The following is a 20,589-nucleotide window of genomic DNA, read 5'->3' as shown; positions in this document are numbered from 1 at the left end:
TCCTTCAACGCCCACTTAAAACAAACCTCAAGAATAGCCTCTTTCCATCTTCGTAACATTGCCAAAATTAGGAATATCCTGTCTCAAAACGATGCTGAAAAACTAGTCCATGCATTCGTTACTTCTAGACTAGATTACTGCAATTCCTTATTATCAGGTTGCCCAAATAAGTCCCTTAAGACTCTCCAACTGATCCAGAATGCTGCAGCACGTGTTCTGACGAGAACTAAGAGAAGAGATCATATTTCTCCTGTATTAGCTTCTCTGCATTGGCTTCCAGTGAAATCTAGGATCAAATTTAAAATCCTCCTCCTGACTTACAAAGCTCTAAATGGTCAAGCACCATCATACTTAGAAGAGCTCATAGTACCTTATTGTCCCACTAGAGCACTGCGCTCCCGGAATGCGGGGCTACTTATGGTTCCTAGAGTCTCTGGAAGTAGACTGGGGGCCAGGGCCTTCAGCTATCAGGCTCCAATATTGTGGAACCAGCTCCCAGTCTGGGTTCGAGGAGCAGACACCATCACCACATTTAAGAGTAAACTGAAAACCCTCCTCTTTGATAAAGCTTATAGTTAGGGAACGAGGAGTTGAAGCGTCCACCTAACCCGGCCCACTGCTTCTCCTCGTAGTCATCAGTTTTATACTGTATAATTAATAATCTAGCGAGAGTAGAGGGAGGCAGGCCAGTACAGCCCGATCCGGTTGGGGAGAATTCTAGCCCGACCAGGCACCTCTCTTTAACCTGCCTCTCTTAAGTTATGCTATTACAATTCTAGACTGCCGGGGAGGCTGTTCCTCCCTAAGACACACTGAGCTGCTCTCTCATCTCTACTTGTTACTTTTGTATGCATCCTGTCCCAGAAATGCTTGTTACTAATCTAGCTCTGGGCAGTCACTGTGACTTCTAATGTGACTATTATCACCACTGTTCATCACGCCCCCAACCGGCCCGTCAGACACCGCCTACCAATAGTCTGGGTCTGCCGAGGTTTCTTCCTAAAAGGGAGTTTTTTCTTGCCACTGTCGCAATAGCCACTGCTAATGCTTGCTCTTGAGGGAATTACTGTAATTGTTGGGGTTTTGGAATTTATAGACTGTGGTCTAGACCTACTCTATCTGTAAAGTGTCTCGAGATAACTTTTGTTATGATTTGATACTATAAATAAAATTGAATTGAAAATTGAATTAACTTGCGATTTCTGATGCTGGTGACTTGGATGAATTTATCCTCAGCAGCAGAGGAGAGTCTTGGTCTTCCTTTCCTGGGGCGGTCCTCATGTGAGCCAGTTTCGTTGTAGCGCTTGATGGTTTTTGCGACTGCACTTGGGGACACATTCAAAGTTTTCTCAATTTTCCGGACTGACTGACCTTCATTTGTTAAAGTAATGATGGCCACTCGTTTCTCTTTACTTAGCTGATTGGTTCTTGCCATAATATGAGTTCTAACAGTTGTCCAATAGGGCTGTCGGCTGTGTATCAACCTGACTTCTGCACAACACAACTGACAGTCCCAACCCCATTAATAAGAGAAAAAATTCCACTAATTAACCCTGACAAGGCACACCTGTGAAGTGAAAACCATTTCAGGTGACTATCTCATGAAGCTCATTGAGAGAACACCAAGGGTTTATGTGTTCATTCATAGTTTTGATGCCTTCAGTGAGAATCTACAATGTAAATAGTCATGAAAATAAAGAAAACGCATTGAATGAGAAGGTGTGTCCAAACTTTTGGCCTGTACTGTATATAGGGCTGAACGATTTTTGAAAATAATCTAATTGTGATTTTTTCCCCAAATATTGCGATTGCGATTCGATATTCGATTATTTTTTTAAGCTCTTTGTCTTCTTTGTATTATTCAACAAAGACAAACAATAAATCATTGTATAGTATGAAAAACACACAATTACACACTAGACAGTTAAATAAGTAAAAACACATACATACATATATATATATATATATATATATATATATATATATATATATATATATATATATACACATATACACATACATATACATACACACACATATATATATATACACACATATATATACATACACATATATATATATATATATACATACATACACATATACATATATACATACACATATACATACATACATACACATATACATACATACATACACACACATACATACACACATATATATATATATATATATATATATATATATACACACATACACACACACATATACATACACACACACACACACACACACACACATATACATACATACACACACATATATACATATATATATATATATATATATATATATATTTTTTTTTTTTACAGTGCACAGAGAGGAGCTGCCTCCAGCCCCTCCCCCTCGTGAAGTTGCGTGCCAACACCGTCAACACTGCACTAGCTCAGAGAGGCTATCGTTACGTTAGCTGCTGCTGGTCTTGCCGTGGGATTAACTGTACTAATAAAACCGTTGAAACCCCGCGGCCACGCTGCTGTGAAAGCTCCCCGAACCGTCATTTATCAGTCTGATTGTTACCCCTCTCAGTGGCAGCTCCTCCACCCATATCTTTATAACGTAGCTAACCGGAGCTAACCGCTAATCAGAGCTAGCTCGTTGCCAACCGAGCCTTCAGTTCTGTGTGCCTGTATCCATTAACTGCATGTATGGACTCGAGCCCAAACAAAACCCTTCATTTTATTAAAATGGCTGTAAAAGTTCAACTTCAACTCAGAATTGTTTGAATGACAGAGATCAGCTCAAGGTACAGTGTAGCGTTAGCGTGCTAAGTTGATGCTTTCTACAGCCCTAACTGTATATACAGTACATATTTAATTAGGGTTAGGTTGGTCTTTCCATAGGATGTATTGACGACATGGAAAATATAGAATTAACGCCACCCTTATCCTTTAAAGGATATCTCCAACAATACAAAAGTGGACATGCTGTATACTATATATTTAGATGATGTACTATATATTACAAATACCTTGCTAGACACTTTTTTGTTGTTTTTGTTAGGGAATCTAAGTACCTTAAGGTCTGACAGGACATGGATTCAGGTCTAATTACATAACATAAGTGAAGGCAACTTGGTGGCCTCCAGACCTCACTATACCTACTAGGGGTGGGAATCACCAGAGGCCTCACGATACGATATCATCACGATACTTATGTCACGATACAATATTATTGCGATTTTAAACATATTGCAATATTCTGCGATATATTGCAATGTTTTACTTTTTTTCCAACTTCAAAATGTCCCCAAAGGAAAATGTTGTCAACATCTGTTTTATCGAAAAAGATAAAATTTCAGTTTTGAGTTTGTTCATCTCACTTCAATTGTCTTTCTGCAAAATGGGATTGTCAAGCAGACAGACTGACCAACACATATATCATAAAAGATTGATACTTGGCGTCTGTGTATCGATACAGTATTGCCACGAAAAATATCGCGATACTATACTGTATCGATTTTTTCCCCCACCCCTAATACCTACCAGCATTGTAGTATAAACTGCATGAGTGAAAGACAACTTACCACTGCTTCATCCTCAGAGAGAACCTGCTCTTCATCATGGACGAGTGCCACTTTTGCCTGGACTTCATCCACTGTTATACTGTTGTGTTGAAAAAAAAAGACATAACAGCAGTGGGTTAGTCTTAGTATTTTGGTACAATGACTAAATGTCCTCCTACATTAAAATGAATACAAAAAGCAACACGTTTGTCAATTCAAGTCAACTTAAAAAAATAAAAAGCCATCTCAAAATAAAAGTTCCAGTCTTAAAATGAGTTGAATGAAATTAATCAAATTTAATAAGAAAATGTGCTTAGTATTCCTCGAAGTTTAAAACACATTTTGGAACAGGCTTCTTTTTTATACGATTGGTTTCCATGAACATGTCGGTGCCTTTCCCACTACAAGCGACACCGACAACCTGTTCAGGAAGTATGTATTCCAGAGCACCTGAGGGCCAGCACAACATTTCCACTGGACTTGCTGTAGCGGGACTTGAGCTTTGCAAGAAAGGAAAACAAAAATAAATATTGTACTTTTGGACCCAAAGCACAATCTTTTGGATTCACAAAACATGGATTATGCTGCACAACCTGTTTCGAGTTATCAATGAACCAGTCTGTACTTCTGTTATCCTCTAGAGATGACAGAATAAAGCAGCACTAGCTAACCTGCAAACAAACATTACTGGTGTTTCTACTGATATGAGGGTAAGTTGAACATTGGGTGAATTGAGTAAGCTCATTCTTTAGGCCAGTCAGTTTAGCCCATCTCAACACACAACACAATCAAAATCAGCACCACCTATTATCCTGGAACACTTAGATCTTTTCTTAAGCCACTCTTCCCTGCTGGTGTCTTTCATTCTGAGGTTCCACCTAAACTAACATTACTGAGCTGAGATAATGACTGCATAGCCAGGATCAATCCCGAGAGTCTATCAAAAGCGGAAGTGCAGGCAAACATACAAAGCGAATAGCTTGTTCTACTACAGAGGATCAATGCTCGGGGTAAGTGCAGGAAAAAAACAATGGCTCCCTCCATTGTAAGTTGGCACAGCAGCTGCAGAGCAGCAGCTCTGAAAATCTTGTGTGGAAAAAAAACTGGCTTTGGCCGCAGTAACAGAGGGCATTATACACATAGACCATGGCATCATAAAAGCAGGTGCTTTGCAATGCACACCTACAGTGGGTTTGACTGAAAGAGACCGCAATAAAAATTAGGGAACTCACTCTCACACACACATATAATCCTGATAGAGGAGGGGATAAAAAGCACAACCTGTTTGTGGGCCTTTGGGAGGCTCCATCATGGTTCATTTCCTGAAGCAGTTGGTAGACTCTATTTATAGGGCAGCATACTGGTACCAGTTAATCCTGCACTGGGCTGCCAACTGCCTGCCAGCTGGCACAGTGGGTTGCACTTGTGTGTGGTGCTTGGGAAGGTCTGGGATAAAATAATGGTGAGGAAGTCCACAAGCTACCTAAATGACCAATTTGTGGGGGATATTTTTTTCCCCCATTGTACAAACTGAGAGGAAGAAACTTTCAGACTGAACCTTTACTAACTACATGTTCTAGATGCAACCAACTTGTCTGAACCTGCTAACCCACACATCACAGGAACAATAACATTTCTACAGTTATTTGTTTTAAAATACAATTATGATGATAATCAGCAGCGTGTAAGCTTCTGACATATTCCTTTTTCAGAGTGAATTTAAAAGTTTTAAAAATGTTGTCGTGCAGCAATTATTGGTGATTAAATAGACACAAAAATGAGATTAGTTAACAGTAAAAATGAGAGAACAATTATCTGAGAATCTGCATTAAAGATAATTAGCAATTCCAATCGAGTGGATTAAAAAGGGGGTAGTGTTTTGCTAAGTGTCAATAGGGACAAAGCCAAGAGCTTTTTTGTACAAGATAGACAGTCTGCAATGTGCATGCTAATCCGGTTCAAAGTCAGCAAATTGCCTGGCAATGTGCAAGCATCAGGTATACCAGTGACTTTGGACTTTGCATTTATCATAACGGAAACTAAATCAAGCTTGACACTTGGGCGAGTGAGCTGCAGAGCCATACAGGAAAAAATGGTGATGTAGCATACATATACAAAGCCTCCACCTCCTGCTTTATTCAAATAGGCATCAATACATGTCCTGCCTCAAGATAGCCAGCTCAACGAATCCCATTGACTGACAGACTGAAACAATGGCTGTATAGAAATAAGCGGCACTTGCAGATATTTCAGCTTAGTAATGTGTTTGTTTAAGCGCAGCCCGTGGAGACACCGCTTGGGATGGAGCAGATACAGTGGATGGATGGAGGCAGAGCTGGGGAGGGAAGGGTAAGGGATTTTGGGGGAGGGGGAGGGCAGAAGGGCTGAATAATGGTAAACATCCGGGCGCAGGAATGCATAAGTGGGCACATAGCGCTCCCTGGAAAATCGCTGCACAAGCACTTCGTCCTCAATGCAGCCATATGTTTTATAGCGCTTTCAGTTTACTATGCCCAGCTCTGCTTCCTTTCCAGGAGAATATGCCCAGTTAGCTTAAGCAGTATTGATTTTTTTTCCAGGCGTGGTGTGGGAAGGTGAGGATCGTGAGTGTGGGGATAGCAGTGGAGAAACAGCATTAAGGGGACAGGCTCATTGGATATGACGTGCTCTGTTTTTCTGCAAGCCACCAACAAATTTAAGTATCTTGCTTGAAAGCAAAATTAATGCCATTCTCTTTAAACCTATCAGAGGTTAAACACTGCTCACGACAGCAAGTGATTAAGCTTGGGTGGTTGAGGGGAATCTGGGAGATTGGGGGGGGGGGGCGTGACACGTGGGCCTGTTGGGACTTGAAGATTAAACAATGCAAATAGGGCATTGAATTACATTTTTTTTTAAGTTTGCTGAAGAACAAAGGTGTAGGAGTTTCAGGGAATGAGATGTGTGCACTCGGCTCAGACTGATGAGACTTCACTGCATCAGAAGTTAAGGTGGAACTAATGAGTGTACTACATATACATACGGATGTGAATAAGGTACTCAAGAAACAATCATTGATCTTATAGCATTAGCAATACAAAATTACAATAAACATGAGAGCAAAAATATGAATCATTTTAATCCAGTGACGTTATGGATCTACTTTATCTTACTCATCTTTGTGTTGTTTTCTTTCACTTTGCTGCATTAGCAGGATTTATCTTGAGAACTTAATTCTTGGAAAACAAGAATTACAAGTGAGTGAGCATAAATAGTGAATTTGTTGGCCCATGTGTGACATGCTAATTTCCCCTCATCCACATTGACAGAAATCACAGGTTTTATTATTTACATAAAGATACCTTTATGCACAGTGCTGTCTATAAAACTAAATGCCTGCCCTAAAGGAGAGTTGTTTTGTGCATATTTATGGTATTAGCTGGTGGCTATTAAATGAATTAGCAGTTTGCCATCGAAAAGGATTTATACCTTAATATTAGGAATTGCAAGATCCTTGGATAGCCCTACTTTTTAACTTGTATTTTGTACTTCACTCTTACCGTAAGACTTTAAATGTCAGAAAATCTGCCAAAGCGATATATTTATTTCACTAAACCTTGCTATTTTTAGTATACATTGGTTAAACTGCAGTTTGGTTGGACAAGCACAGTAGATGTTCAAGGACAGTAGATCATTTGGTGGTAAAAAGGTACCACTGAAATATTAGGCAAGATTTAAACCGTGTTCCTTTTTTTACACTCCCCAGCCTTCAAGCCCTCTCTGGTACATTTCTTAAACCGTACAGTACGATGAGAAAAGCCCAAACGGAGAGAAAATATGCTTTAAGAATTTCTTTCTTATTGGATTTCATACCTATCTAAATACTGTGACAGACGCCTTTTCACCCTGGCAAGAGTTAAATCCTCAGGGAAAACTGTTTCAGTATAAAAATCAGTGGTGGCATCAAAAAAGGATCCTTTATATCTAAAAACCTTTGCCAACACTGTTTTTATACATAATGTTATTGTTTTTGTTAACATTTTAAGGCTGACACATCACACATGCATGGGCTTTGGAGGGGTGTCATACTTTCTAGAGTCATCAAAATGGTGCCATGAAATAAACAGCAGGTAGGTTACCTGCCATCTTTATTGCTGTCCAGTAGCTTGAAAGTACTGGATACTGTCCGGTTTTGACGTCTGAGACCTAAAAAGAAAAATCGTATCTGGGTTAAAGTGAAATTACCTGATAGTCTTAAGACATTCTAACTGTTCATGTTATAACACAATAAGTCATGATGACAAAGGGGAAACATTTTCTATTACAAAGCTATGTTGGATTTAGTCTTTAATCACCACACACTCTTATCAACACTAATCCATCTGAATGCAAACTGAGAGGCAGCCGGGATAGAGAAAAGGATAAAGCTGGAGTTGGATTTAAAAGTATGGGGAGCGGGGGGGCAACCAGGCAATGAGTCAGTCACGCTGTGAAAGAACATTTGGTTTCCCTGTAGGAAAAAAAACATGTCAGAGTCCAGAATGCAATCAGGAGGCTTTGTGCTGTAACGGCTGGTATAACAGTGATTTCCCTCTTCTCCATTCATATTCACAGGCAGATGAAAAGGAGACGTACAAACTTCCTCAACCCTCTTTCTAGCGAGCATGTGACCCTAACTGATTCATTTTGTGAATCACATTCATTGGAGCGGGAGGGAGAGGAAGTTCTCTTATGTTTGGCACTAAGCATCTCCCACATCATCCGCAAAACTGAGACTGTAAAGGGGCAAACTGATTGGCCCCTAAGTCTGGGGAAAAGCACTTTACATAATGCTAATTGCACATCCGCTGCAATTACCTTTCCGTACTAATTACAGAAAAGCTAATTGTGAAATTAGCATTTTTTTCCAGTGTACAGTAGAGCGCCTGTGTTGAGTGTGTGCTGTAGGGATGTTAGAAAGAAAAGGAACCCGCGTTTATAAATGCAGCCTTGCCAAAATGAACCTTGAATCCATATTTATAAAACCATGCCTTTTTTGTATTTAAATTTAAAAAGATGCAAGATTGTACACCACATCTCGTCACCCACGACATGACTGGAAGCAGCAAATGTCTATGGAGAAGCCAGATTCCTCACACCCGTTGTTGACTTTACTCAGCCAAGGGGGAAAACAAGATTTGCTAATATTCTTCTGCAATACACACAGCGTCTGTCATATTAGTGGCCTATTCTTTTGTTTGAACAGCGCTCTATTCCCAACCTAATGTTTAACATTCTCAACCCATCTTCTAGTCGCTCTGTCTCGCAAAAAATGAGTGCACAAAGGAGGAAGAGAAATGGTCTCATCCCTCCCTCTACTGCAGAGCTGTAGCTATGAAAAACAACCATAAGGAGGATAGATGGAGAAGGGAGGAAGGAAGGCAGACAATGAAAAAGATGAAGTGGGGGTGGTGGGCAGAGTGGTAAAAGGTAAGAGGAAGAGTGGGGAAGAATGTGGAAAATAAGTGAGGAGAGTAGGAGGGCGAAAAAAAAGAGAGAAAGAAGGTTCAAGACATTGGCTCTTTAGGCCGATGGCACATATAGGGGGCTATGTTTACTAATGGACACCATCACTCATCCACCCATGTTGTCCTGGCAATAGCACAGCATACTCATAAAATAAGAGAGGCACAAAGAGAACAGAGAAAATGGAACATATCAGCAGGAGACTGCAGATCTATGCCTAGGCTACAGACCGTGTTATCCACACAGAGCTGTCTTTGTATTGTAAGCTCTGCACTCCAAGGCTAACAAAACACACATTTTGCTTTCTTTTATACACTATAAGCAATATTTCCAGGCAGGAAATTACCCCTTTCTGAGGGAAAAACATGATTTGAGATGGAAATGGTTTCAAAGGCTGCAGGTGTTGCACTGAACATTTACTTAACAGAGAGGAGCATTTACTGTAAATGTAAAGATTGAATCTGCAAATAAGTGTTTTAACGTTGATGGTGCCGGTTTACAGCGTCAACGATTCAGATACTGCGTCACATTCAGAAAACATTGCAGCATGATAAGTACACTGCAGTGTAAAAAAATCAATGACTTATTAATTTGAATTTGTTCAGAAAGTCATCAGGGTTGTGATTGCAGTTGCTGAGCCAACTGCCTTATACTCTCTAAAAGGTTGCCCCCATTTTTTTTTTAAACAGCCTACAGCTGGTATGACAGACCAGTACCATAAATGAGACAAAATCATGTGTCTAATTATCACTTTATTTTCACAATGTTTGCCTTTGCTTATTTCATCTTTCCGCTTATTTCATCTTTCCGCTTGTTTTCTGTATATATAGAAAACACAGATCATGAACTCAATTGTAGACCAAACGAAGTAAAAAAAAAAATTAAAATAAATAATAATAATAATAATAATAATAATAATAGGGCTACAGGGCTCGGTAGTCTCTGGGTTAAAGCGCTGTGATCTTTAAGACGACTGCAATATCCCCAGTTTGACTCTGGCTGACTTTGTTGACTTTTGTCTCTACTATCCGCTTTTTAAAAAGAGTTTACAATAGCACAAAAATTTAAAAAAAAGTTTGGACACACCTTCTCATTCAATGCATTTCCTTTATTTTCATGACATTGTAGATTCTCCCTGAAGGCATCAAAACTTGGCCCTGCAGTCCCATGTCGAAGTGTCCTTTGGCAAGACACTGAACCCCGACTGCGCATCGGAGTGTAAATGTGTGTGACTGATTATCTGATGAGCAGGTGGCACCTTGTACGGCAGCCTCGGCCACAGTGTATGAATGTGTGTGAATGGTGAATGGTTCCTGTTTGAGTAGTCGTTGAGACTAGAAAAGCGCTATATAAGAACAGGCCATTTACATATGGAATTATGTACTTAACAAAAAAGTGTGAAATAACTGAAAACGTCTTATATTCTAGTTTCTTCAAAGTAGCCACCCTTTGCTCTGATTACTGCTTTGCACACACTTGGCATTGTCATGATGAGCTTCAAGAGGTAGTCACGTGAAATGGTTTTCCAACAGTCTTGAAGGAGTTCCCAGAGATGCTTAGCACTTGTTGGCCCTTTTGCCTTCACTCTGTGGTCCAGCTCACCCCAAACCATCTCGATTGGGTTCAGGTCCGGTGACTGTGGAGGCCAGGTCATCTGGTGCAGCACTCCATCATTCTCTTTCTTGGTCAAATAGCCCTTACACAGCCATAAAATAAATGATGGTCCAACTAAACGCAAACCGGATGGGATGGCATGTCGCTGCAGGATGCTGTGGTAGCCATGCTGGTTCAGTATGACTTCAATTTTGAATAAATCCCCAACAGTGTCACCAGCAAAGCACCCCCACACCATCACACCTCCTCCTCCATGCTTCACGGTGGGAACCAGGCATGTAGAATCCATCCGTTCACCTTCCGATCACCTTTTTTGTTAAGTACATAATTCCATATGTGTTCATGCATAGTTTTGATGCCTTCAGTGAGAATCTACAATGGAAACGCATTGAATGAGAAGGTGTGTCCAAACTTTTGGCCTGTACTGTACATGTCTGAGTAGTTGAGGGGTCCCCAATTTATTTCTCATTGTAGGGAGTCCTACGCTATGTTTAGGCTTGCTAGTGAGTGGCTATGTGCAAGGTGAACGTACTATATCCTAAATGTGTCCGAACAGCACGGAGAAGCAAAAGGGCTGTATATTTTAGAGAATAGGTGGACATACTGCAAAGAATACACATGTTCTACTGTAAACCTACGACACCTACTATTTTAACATGTGATCTTTATCTGGATAAGGATAAACGGTAATGCTGGTGTGAATGCACGCAGAACGCATTGCAATCCAAATGCTATCGGATCAGCCAGAACACATCTGGAGGAAATGTTTGTTTAATAGCACTGGAGAGGGACAGCGCTATTCAAGCAAAAATGAAAACATGCAGCACATTTCCCCAATTTATAAAGACGTGGCCAAACAGATGGCAAACAGGTTAGAAACGAGTTCTCTCCAGTGCCAATATAAAACATTTGAAGGTGTCTTACAATAAGGCAAAGGATACCCACACTCAACAAATCCATCAGCTCTACCAACCTACTTTGCATATTTAGATCTGATCACAATCCCAGAAAAAAACAGTGGGAGTAAATTGAAAGGCCTTCAATCAGATTTCATTACCAAGATAACATATCCAGATCGCAAGTTTCTACTCGGTGTAAAACTGGCATTATTTTTCTGTTATTGGCACTTTCTTGGGAAATACTTCTATGCCTCTAGGCCTCCACTAATAATTAGTCAAATGACTTTATTAATATGGCAAAATCAATTATCATCTTCTCTTAAAAACCCGAATGATCTCCCTCAGGCTAAGGTATGGTATGGGAATAGAATAAGTTTGTGTTATTCTGTGAGAATCCAAGCGCCAAACCTTCTCATACCAAATTAATGCCCATGTGATTTCCTTATTATTTATCAAAATGTTATGCCCAGTCTACCAATACCAAGTGATGAGAACAAGGTGCGCAACAGTTTGGTTTTATGAATTGCTAATGATACAAATTATTTAAAAGGGAATAGTGTACCTGCATAAATAAAAATGGCATGCATGTGCTCTGGTATGGGTCTATCACTGCTGGGGAAATGCATGAATAAATAGGACCATGAATGATAATGAAAAGTATTTGATTTTATTCATACAAAATGTGCAGTATATAAATTATTGAAATTAAAAATTCTTCAGTGATGACGTTTCGGGGTTCAGTGTGGAAATGTGTGTGTGGTATGATTACAACAAACTACACTGGTTTGGCATCCTGCCATTTCAAACACTTGCTATAGGGTGTCTAACTGCACTCATGTACCTTTAGAAACATGAACAGCAGGGAGGTGGTTTGCAAGACGGTCTGCAAGAGAAATCAGGTCAACCACTGGATTAACGATGAACTTGAGGCACTCTACCCAAACTGTGGGTGAACTCCAAAACAGTGTAGCTTTGCATATTCAGTTAAAGAGAGTAACGGACATCAAATACAATGTGTCCCTATATGATGGGATCATATCAAATAAACATCAGCAGAGAAGGAAGAGACCTCTATATGAACCCAAAACTTATTGAGGTTGGCATTAAAAAAGGATTTTTTTTCCCCCAAAAACAAGCAAACAGGATATGTGTCTTTTCTGACCAAGCCGGGCACAGCAAAGTCTTTGTCATTCAATAATGATTTAACCAGATTTCCCAGCATGCTTTGCAAAGTGTTACAGAATTGTAAACAACTGAGCTAGCTAATGGAACAACAGGATACAGCTCAACAATGTGGTCCTATTAATTTTGTGAACACAATGTGCAATATCCTGGGAACATAATAATCACACACTACAGTATGCGCATTATCTGTTGGACTGTGTAAGCTAAGTAAGTAGGTAAAATGTCTTTACAGTGCACTTATCACAGATAAAAATCGTAAAAAAGTACTTTGCTGGTACTGATACCGTGTAACAGTATCACATTAGCACTACAGTTCCTAAACACTTTTTCTAAATATGGCACCTGTCCAGAGTCCTGTAAAAGCATGTACACAAAAGAAACTCTTGGAATATCATTTTCTCATGTTAAATGAAGTGGGGCAACTCATACTCTAATAATATCTATATCCAATATCTTGGATTCTCCAAGTTCTGCAATTATTGTTTCATCATTCCAAAAGCACCGCACCATGCGAAACTGCTATTTCCTTGCAGGGTACCAATAACCTGGCCCTTCAAAACTTTGAAATTACTCTGCATGAAGCCCTGGAGACATGGTTGAGCGACAGCAGCAGTAAAGGGAAAGACTGTTAAGTTCTACTTTGCAGGCTCAGCTGCTTGTTCTTCTGGCTTTTCATTCCTATTTTGACACAGGCTATTATTATTATTTATCAAGTCATAAAGGGAAAGACAAGACACTCATTTCTTTGTTGTGATGTTCCTATATTTCATTGGGATAATTCACTATTTGTCCTCATGGGTCTTCTGTAGCTTAAGGTTGATGTTTGTATGTTTTTCTTTTTTTAAATGTTCAATAAATAGCGGGGAAGAACATATTTATAGAGTGCAGGAAAAATGCTAGATAAGTAGCATTTAGGTCATTAGAACTTCCCTTCAACTGCAACACACAGAAGCCAACACACACACAAACGGTCATTAGAACTGCATAATAAAAGCCTAGATGGATAGCCAACATGGACAAGACATGCCAAAGCAACCACGAAAATGAAAATTGATGGTTGTTACGGCCTGAAGATAAGCAGTAATGGGAGCAAAGGATGACAGGCTCAGGAACATGGAGGGACTGTGACATCTTGCAAAGGTCAGCTCGCACAGTGGGAAGCATGATGGATGCAAGATCAGAGGAACCCGCAAAGTCAAATGACCTTTTTTGCAATCAAAACTTTTACTTAAGGGGCCAGTTTGACACTAGACAGACAATCAATTGCCAGCATTTCATGGCATCAGAGAAGAAGAAACGTGGGAAACATGACAGCAAAAGATTTTAAAAAGTAGACAAATGACATTCTGACTAAATTGTTTTTTGATGCATTTTGTTTTTCATTCAAACAGCAACATATGTTAAAAAGACAAAAGAAATTAACCTTGTAGAATTACAAATTTACATGAATTGTGTGTCAGTTTCCCATTAGTGTTAAATGTGTGTTTTTGCAGGTCATTACAAATGGGAATATGTAAATATTGAGTCTGCTACAATCTCAAAATCTAAAACTTTGAGCTAATTTACCTCCACTAATCTCTATTCCCTACCTCCCCCCCCACACCCCCCCCCACACACACACACACGTAATGATTCTGAATCCTTATGGACTTTAGTGCATTAAATGATTGAGCCCACTTCCTATCCAGTCCTACAACTTTCTGTACATTCACATTCGCAAGTCTAAACGTCACTAAAATGCCAAGCTAGCTTGTGCTTGGAGCAATAACGGAATTTTCCTTTGAGTCATAAGCAACTTCTCTCCAAAGGGTTGAGGAACGTAAAAGGAGAGCTGCGGGACAGCAGTATGCTATTGCTCAGCACTCCTGTCCTAGCTCATTTATTTCATTGGCACAGGCATTTGTATTTAACCCTTCCAGCCGTTTCTGATATTCTACCATTTGTCATCCTGACTATCTGGCTTGAGGAGCTAAGGTCAATTTACTTTTGTTCAATTTAAAGCTGAGCTGAAATGCCCTGTGGTAGCTGTAACAATCACCTAACTATATCTATAAACTGAAGCAATTCTGTGGATTGAGCAAATTTGTTGCTTTGAATGGACACAAACCAAATCATGGCAGGTTAAAGGTGGCAAGACACTTACTGCTGCCCCCTGCTTTCAGCGCCTTTATTGTTTGCTCTTTGAGTCGGTCGGCCTCATGTTTCTTCCTTCTGTGTTCCTCTAATTTGATCTGTAGGTCCTCAGCTACTTGCTGAAGCTCTCTGAGCTGGGCCTAAAGAGAGACAAACACGAAGTCTAAGATTAGCATAATATGGTAAACATTCTAGCAGCCAGCGGTTTTTATACCATTCAATTAGTTAGCACAGTTAGTGCCAAGCTTTTCTAGTTGTGCAATAAAAAAACTTTGATATTTTTCTTAAAATACAACTACACAGAAAACACCTTTTTAATTAGAAATGTCAAAACATGAAGTAAAAAAAGAAATTCCAGACATTGTGTTTCAATTAAAGCTCCAATCTCATAATTTAAATCTTGGCTCCCTTTTCTTGTAAATTGTAGCACTCATCCACTGCATATAAAACATACAAATGACACTATTCAAACAACACATACCGTAGAATGACATTTACATGCATGCTAGGTGTCTTATCTTTGCTAATTATTGATCACTTCAGGAGTGTCCAAGAGGCTGATATTGGATGATCATTTTGGAGCATTTTTAGCCATGCTGGCATTGTGGGTCAGTGTAACGCTTATCAGTTCAATTTTCTAAGCACAAACGGACATTTGGAAAAACAGAAAAAGGGGTTCAAATATCCAATTTATAATTTTTTTTCCCCCACCTTGACAAATTAAAAAATTGGATCTTTAAACCGTTTTTCCAATTTTGTTTTTATTCAGAGGATAAAAGGACAAAATTGCGTCTGGGCTCCAATAATTCAATACTGCAATGGTATTCTCTCCCTCGTTCCGCCTAGCTACGCCCGAGGTGGAAAAAAATGAAAGATTTGATATTTGTACCCATTTTTCTGTTTTTCCAAAAGTCCGTGTGCTTAGAAAATGTAACTGATAAGCGTTACACCGACCATTGTGACTCTAAAGATGGTAATGTAATTTTGTCGGCCCACCACTTTGGTCCAATCTGAAATATCTTATCTATTAGAACCTAAAAGAACCTTGTTAATCTAAACCATAGTATTATTTTCTACACAGTCATGATTATGATAGAAGTGTTGACAACAGGATAATTGACTTTTAGCCTTAACATTTTTTATAGAAAAAGGTGGAAAAAAGGTTTTTAGGATCTCTGTCCTTGTCGCTTCTTCTTACCTTATCTTTCTTTATGCATCAGTGTATCTACCTCCAGACCCAGCTCATGTATTAACAAAACCGTGTACGGCAGCAGTCGGCCTGCACAATGGACTATTTAAATCACTTGCGTCAGGAGGTGTTGCTGTCACACCAAATATGACAGCTTTTGACAACCAAGCATAACCTATCATCACTCTCTGTAATGGACCAATTAATATGAAAGAGCAGCAGCTCCTTGTTTGTGCGCGTTTGTGCGCGTGTGTGTGTGTGTGTGTTTGTGTCTCTCAATACCACCTCCCGATCCCTCCTCCGAGACTCTCATATCAGTGATGGATTCTGCTTGGTTCCGACAGGGATGACTACCTTTCTAGGCCATGCTGCTTGCTTTGCCACCTTCAGCTTGCTGCAGTGATTTATGGGCTCCATTTTGTGTGTACAAAAACACATTTTCTTGTGAGTAACACCCATAACATGTAAAAAGTTCATCCAGTGTTAAAATACTGTATAGAAAAATGCCATAAACTGATGCACTAAGGTTTTTGTTTAGCTAGATTTGTGTTTCCATAAACTCAGGTTTTCAATTACCTGCATTGAAAAATCAACTCTTTAAAAACAAATAGGTTTAGTCATATAAGGAAATCAGCAATATTCCAATTGGGATAAGTAAATGACAGTTTTTTGTTTTACAAGATGTGTTTAAGACTTTTGAGTTAACTCCAGAAAAGCTGTAGTAGTCAGTTTGGACTGAAAAAGCACCGTATACATTCCTCTCAAACCCTGAAAAGATTCAGAAAAAGCTATATTAAAAGGAGAGACTTTTTATTTATTTTTTTAAAAAGGACTAGCAAAAGCTCCACCTCATCCCCTGCTTTAAAATGTACACTTAGAGAGGGCTAACAGAAAGATAATCACAAACCTCCTGAAAGAGGATTTTATTGAATACCTGTTCGTATTCAATTAAAGGTGCTCTAAGTGATGCAACGCTTTTTTTTAGTCTACAACATTTTTTGTCACATACAGCAAACATCTCCTCAGCCCAGGCTCCACAAATGGCAACAAAAACAAACTGCGCCAACCTGTTTGTGGAGCCTGGGCTGTCTACAGAGACCGCATTTTTTACAGTGTGTTCAGGGGACAGGCAGCTAGCAGATAGTGAGGAGATGTTTGCGGTTTGGGACAAAAAATGTTGTAGCCTAAAAAAGGAGTCACATCACTTAGAGCACCTTTAACAGCCGCATTCCTATTTCTGCCGGTTCTAGGCCGGGCATGCAGTGCTGACATGCTACATTCAACTTTCATTATGTAAAGGCTTCTAATTTGATTAAAACGTTTGTTTTTCTTTAACAGAATATTCTTCTTTAAACCTAGAACCTCAGGAAGAGTTCACTTTTGAGTCATTGTGTAGAGCTTCCGAGACGAGGCCCCTGAGGTAACCCTGCCATATCAACAAAGACACTGAGAGAAGAGGATCACAATGTGCGGCTGGGTGACACTTCAGCCTCGATCTGCCAATCAGCCGCCACAGAAAAGAACATAAAATAATACAAAAAAATTTTTTTTTAATTTAAAAAAAGAGAACGGAACAGAGAAGAAGAGTGCAGGGTACACACTGAGAGACCATCAGCTGGCAAATCGGACATGTGTGAGGATGTGTGTGTGTGACAAAAAAGTGGCCTTGAGTTAAATATCTGTTTGTAGTCAAACAAGTGGTATCTTTTTAACTGTATCTTCCATTACAAGCAAGCCATGTTTTAAACAAGCCTGACATTCTTTAAATGCTACAAACTGTGCTGTAAAGTGCTTCAAAATACCTTGAAATAAAAGTAATTTCCCACATAATCAATGCACGAAATAACAAGGATGGAATACAGCCTGAGAGTCAGAGAACTGTGAATGTGCTGCTGCAGCAACCTTTTCAACTGCAAATCATTCTTTCAGAATCCGAAATACATCTTTTTTTTTAAATGACCATGATTACATGTTGAACAGTACTCTGGTCTTATATTTTTCTTTTCTTTTTTACTAATGCAGAAGGAAAATGATCTTTATATGTGCTACATGCAGTCGGTGAGTTAACAAACTTGTATTTCCTAAATTAAGATAATGCATTAAGTAATGAGACCACTGAACCAGTAAATGTAACTTACAAACATCTAAAAGAGATCCTCAGCTGCCAAATTTACCAATTTAATTTGCACTGAACTCCAGGGCTCCAGTTTTTAATTTGGCCTAGTGCTTGTTGAACGTGCTAATGGAGAGCAGAGGAAACTGTGAAGTAGTTTCTTGATGCATGATGATTTAAAATGGGCTTAATCTCTCAGGTACTTGCCGATTTACCCTCACAATTTACTCCTTACGGTTTAAGAGTGATTACAAATGAAGCATAGTTGAAATCCTTAAAAGATACAGTAAAATGTAAAGTTCCTGGCAGGAGAAGAATATGAGGTGTATGGATTCCAGATGACTAGATACTAGAAAATGGAAGGACACTCACTGAGAAATGTCCTTAATTCATCAAATAAAACACAGTGATGCAAGTGAGTTAGAAAAATGTTTTTTTGACAGATCTTAGAGCTAGAAAACATCTCACATTGACATGGCAAAAACTAAGTGCACAGTAGGCTAAGGTTGGTGTTGGAAACTGTACAGCAGACGCCTGTAGCAGCAGATGCCATGAACATGTATGGTCAAAACAATATCATAGGGCACAAGCTGCTCATTGAAGCAGGAATTCTCGTAGCGCAACACGTATAAAAGCAAATTAACTTCAACGTCCCCCTCAATTAAGTGTGCTAGCTCGCATGCCAGGTAATAACACTACTGAGAGGCATTACAAGTAGCCAGGATGAAAAATTAATTAGATCTATTGAGAACAGAAACAATATATACATAGTAGCTACAAGACAGAACACACTGGTACATCTTTATGATCATTTTAGGGGCATTCTGTCAAAATTTGGACATTGTCATGAACAAAAAGAGGAAGAAATCATGCAATGCAGTCCACTGGCCAGAATGACACCCAGGATGCTGGTATGAAATTTAAACCAGATATTCCAGATGAAATCACTGAATGCAGTGCAGCCAGAAATTACATACAACATACTGTATATGAATCTGTGCCACAGTTAAGAATACATGGCTGCAGGCTACAGGACACACATTGCGTCCTGGTGTGTAAGGAAATAGGACACAGGTATTTAATTGTTGTATAAACCATACCAAACTAAACCCGAGGATAAACATACCAACAAAAAAAAAAAAAAAGAGGTTTGGCACTTAAACAATACCAAAGTTGTGAAATGCAGTAGAAGAAAGGTTGAAAGGGTAATTAGTTCTGTGATATATAACTGATACTCAAATGTAGAAATGATCGTACATTTAGTTTTTTTTTAGAATTACTGATTATACGCAGTTCTCAACTTTATGTATTAAAATTATGTTCAGGATGTTTCTGTTTCTCAACAATGTAAGGTCACCAGTTTTCTACTGATCTAGGGATTAGGTTAAAATGGTGGAGAGGGTGGACAGCTTTAAATATCTTGGAGTTCATATCACTCGGGACCTAACACTGTCACTCCACATCACCTCCCTAGTGAAGAAGGTCCGTCAGCATCTCCACCATCTCAGACGCCTGAGAGACATAAAGCTCCCCGTCAAGGTGCTCAGGAACTTTTACACCTATACTATAGAGAGCAACCTGTCTGGGAGCATCACCATCTGGATTGGCAGTAGCACGCAAAAAGACTACCTTGCCCTTAGGAGGGTGGTCCGCTTGGCTGAGCGGATCATTAGAGCTCCTCTCCCCAATATATAGGACATTTACATCAGACGCTGCTAAGGCCACGAAGATTCTCATGGAGCCCAGTCACCCCAGCATCTCACTGTTCGCTCTGCTGCCATCAGGAGGTGTTATCGCTGCCTGAGAACAAACTCAGAGAGGATGAGGAGGAGCTTCTTCCCTCAGGCTGTCCATCTGTGAGAACTGTGGCTAGCCCCCCCTAATTTTTTATTCTCTTACTTTACTGTGTCGTATAGTTGAATATTATTATTTTTATGGATTTTATTGTTATTGTTTTTATTGAGCCGGAACAGGTACTTATTTATAACTGTGTGTATGTGACAAATAAATTTGTATAAATAAATATATAGGCTGCCACAGTCTGTGGCAGCCTATATATTTAAAATTCAAATGTATTTTATTTGTGTATTTTATTTGTGTGTGTGTGTGTGTGTGTGTGTACATACATATATACACATATATATATATACAGTGGGGGAAATAAGTATTTGACCCCTTGCTGATTTTGCAGGTTTGCCCACTTACAAAGAATGCAAAAATCTACAATTTTAATCATATGTACATTCTAACAGTGAAAGACAGAATCCCAAAGAAAATTCCAGAAAATCACATCATATGAATTTATTAAAATTGATAACCATCTGATGAGGAAAAACAAGTATTTGACCCCCTGGACAAACAGCAAGTATTCTGGCTCCTACAAGCCAGTTAGTCTTTCTTTAAGACACAGCCCCAATCCGAACCAATTATCTACATCAAATACACC

General features: G+C 39.3%; 1 protein-coding gene across 2 annotated transcripts in view; it reads right to left on the bottom strand.

Moving 5' to 3' along the window:
* Positions 1 to 20,589, bottom strand: part of LOC114545625 (glucosidase 2 subunit beta) — a 151,240-nt gene that overhangs the window by 117,687 nt on the left and 12,964 nt on the right. For both annotated transcript variants that reach the window (XM_028564041.1, XM_028564042.1), the window contains exons 6-8: positions 14,852 to 14,981; positions 7,645 to 7,711; positions 3,548 to 3,626 (exon numbers count right to left, since the gene is read on the bottom strand). In XM_028564041.1, coding sequence (XP_028419842.1) covers positions 3,548 to 3,626; positions 7,645 to 7,711; positions 14,852 to 14,981 — 276 coding nt within the window. The remainder of the gene's footprint in view (positions 1 to 3,547; positions 3,627 to 7,644; positions 7,712 to 14,851; positions 14,982 to 20,589) is intronic.

This window comes from Perca flavescens, chromosome 19 (genome assembly GCF_004354835.1).
Source record: "Perca flavescens isolate YP-PL-M2 chromosome 19, PFLA_1.0, whole genome shotgun sequence".
Taxonomy (NCBI): Eukaryota; Metazoa; Chordata; class Actinopteri; order Perciformes; family Percidae; genus Perca; species Perca flavescens.
The sequence above is the reverse complement of the archived record's forward strand: the minus strand, read 5'-3'. Positions and strand labels throughout refer to the sequence as shown.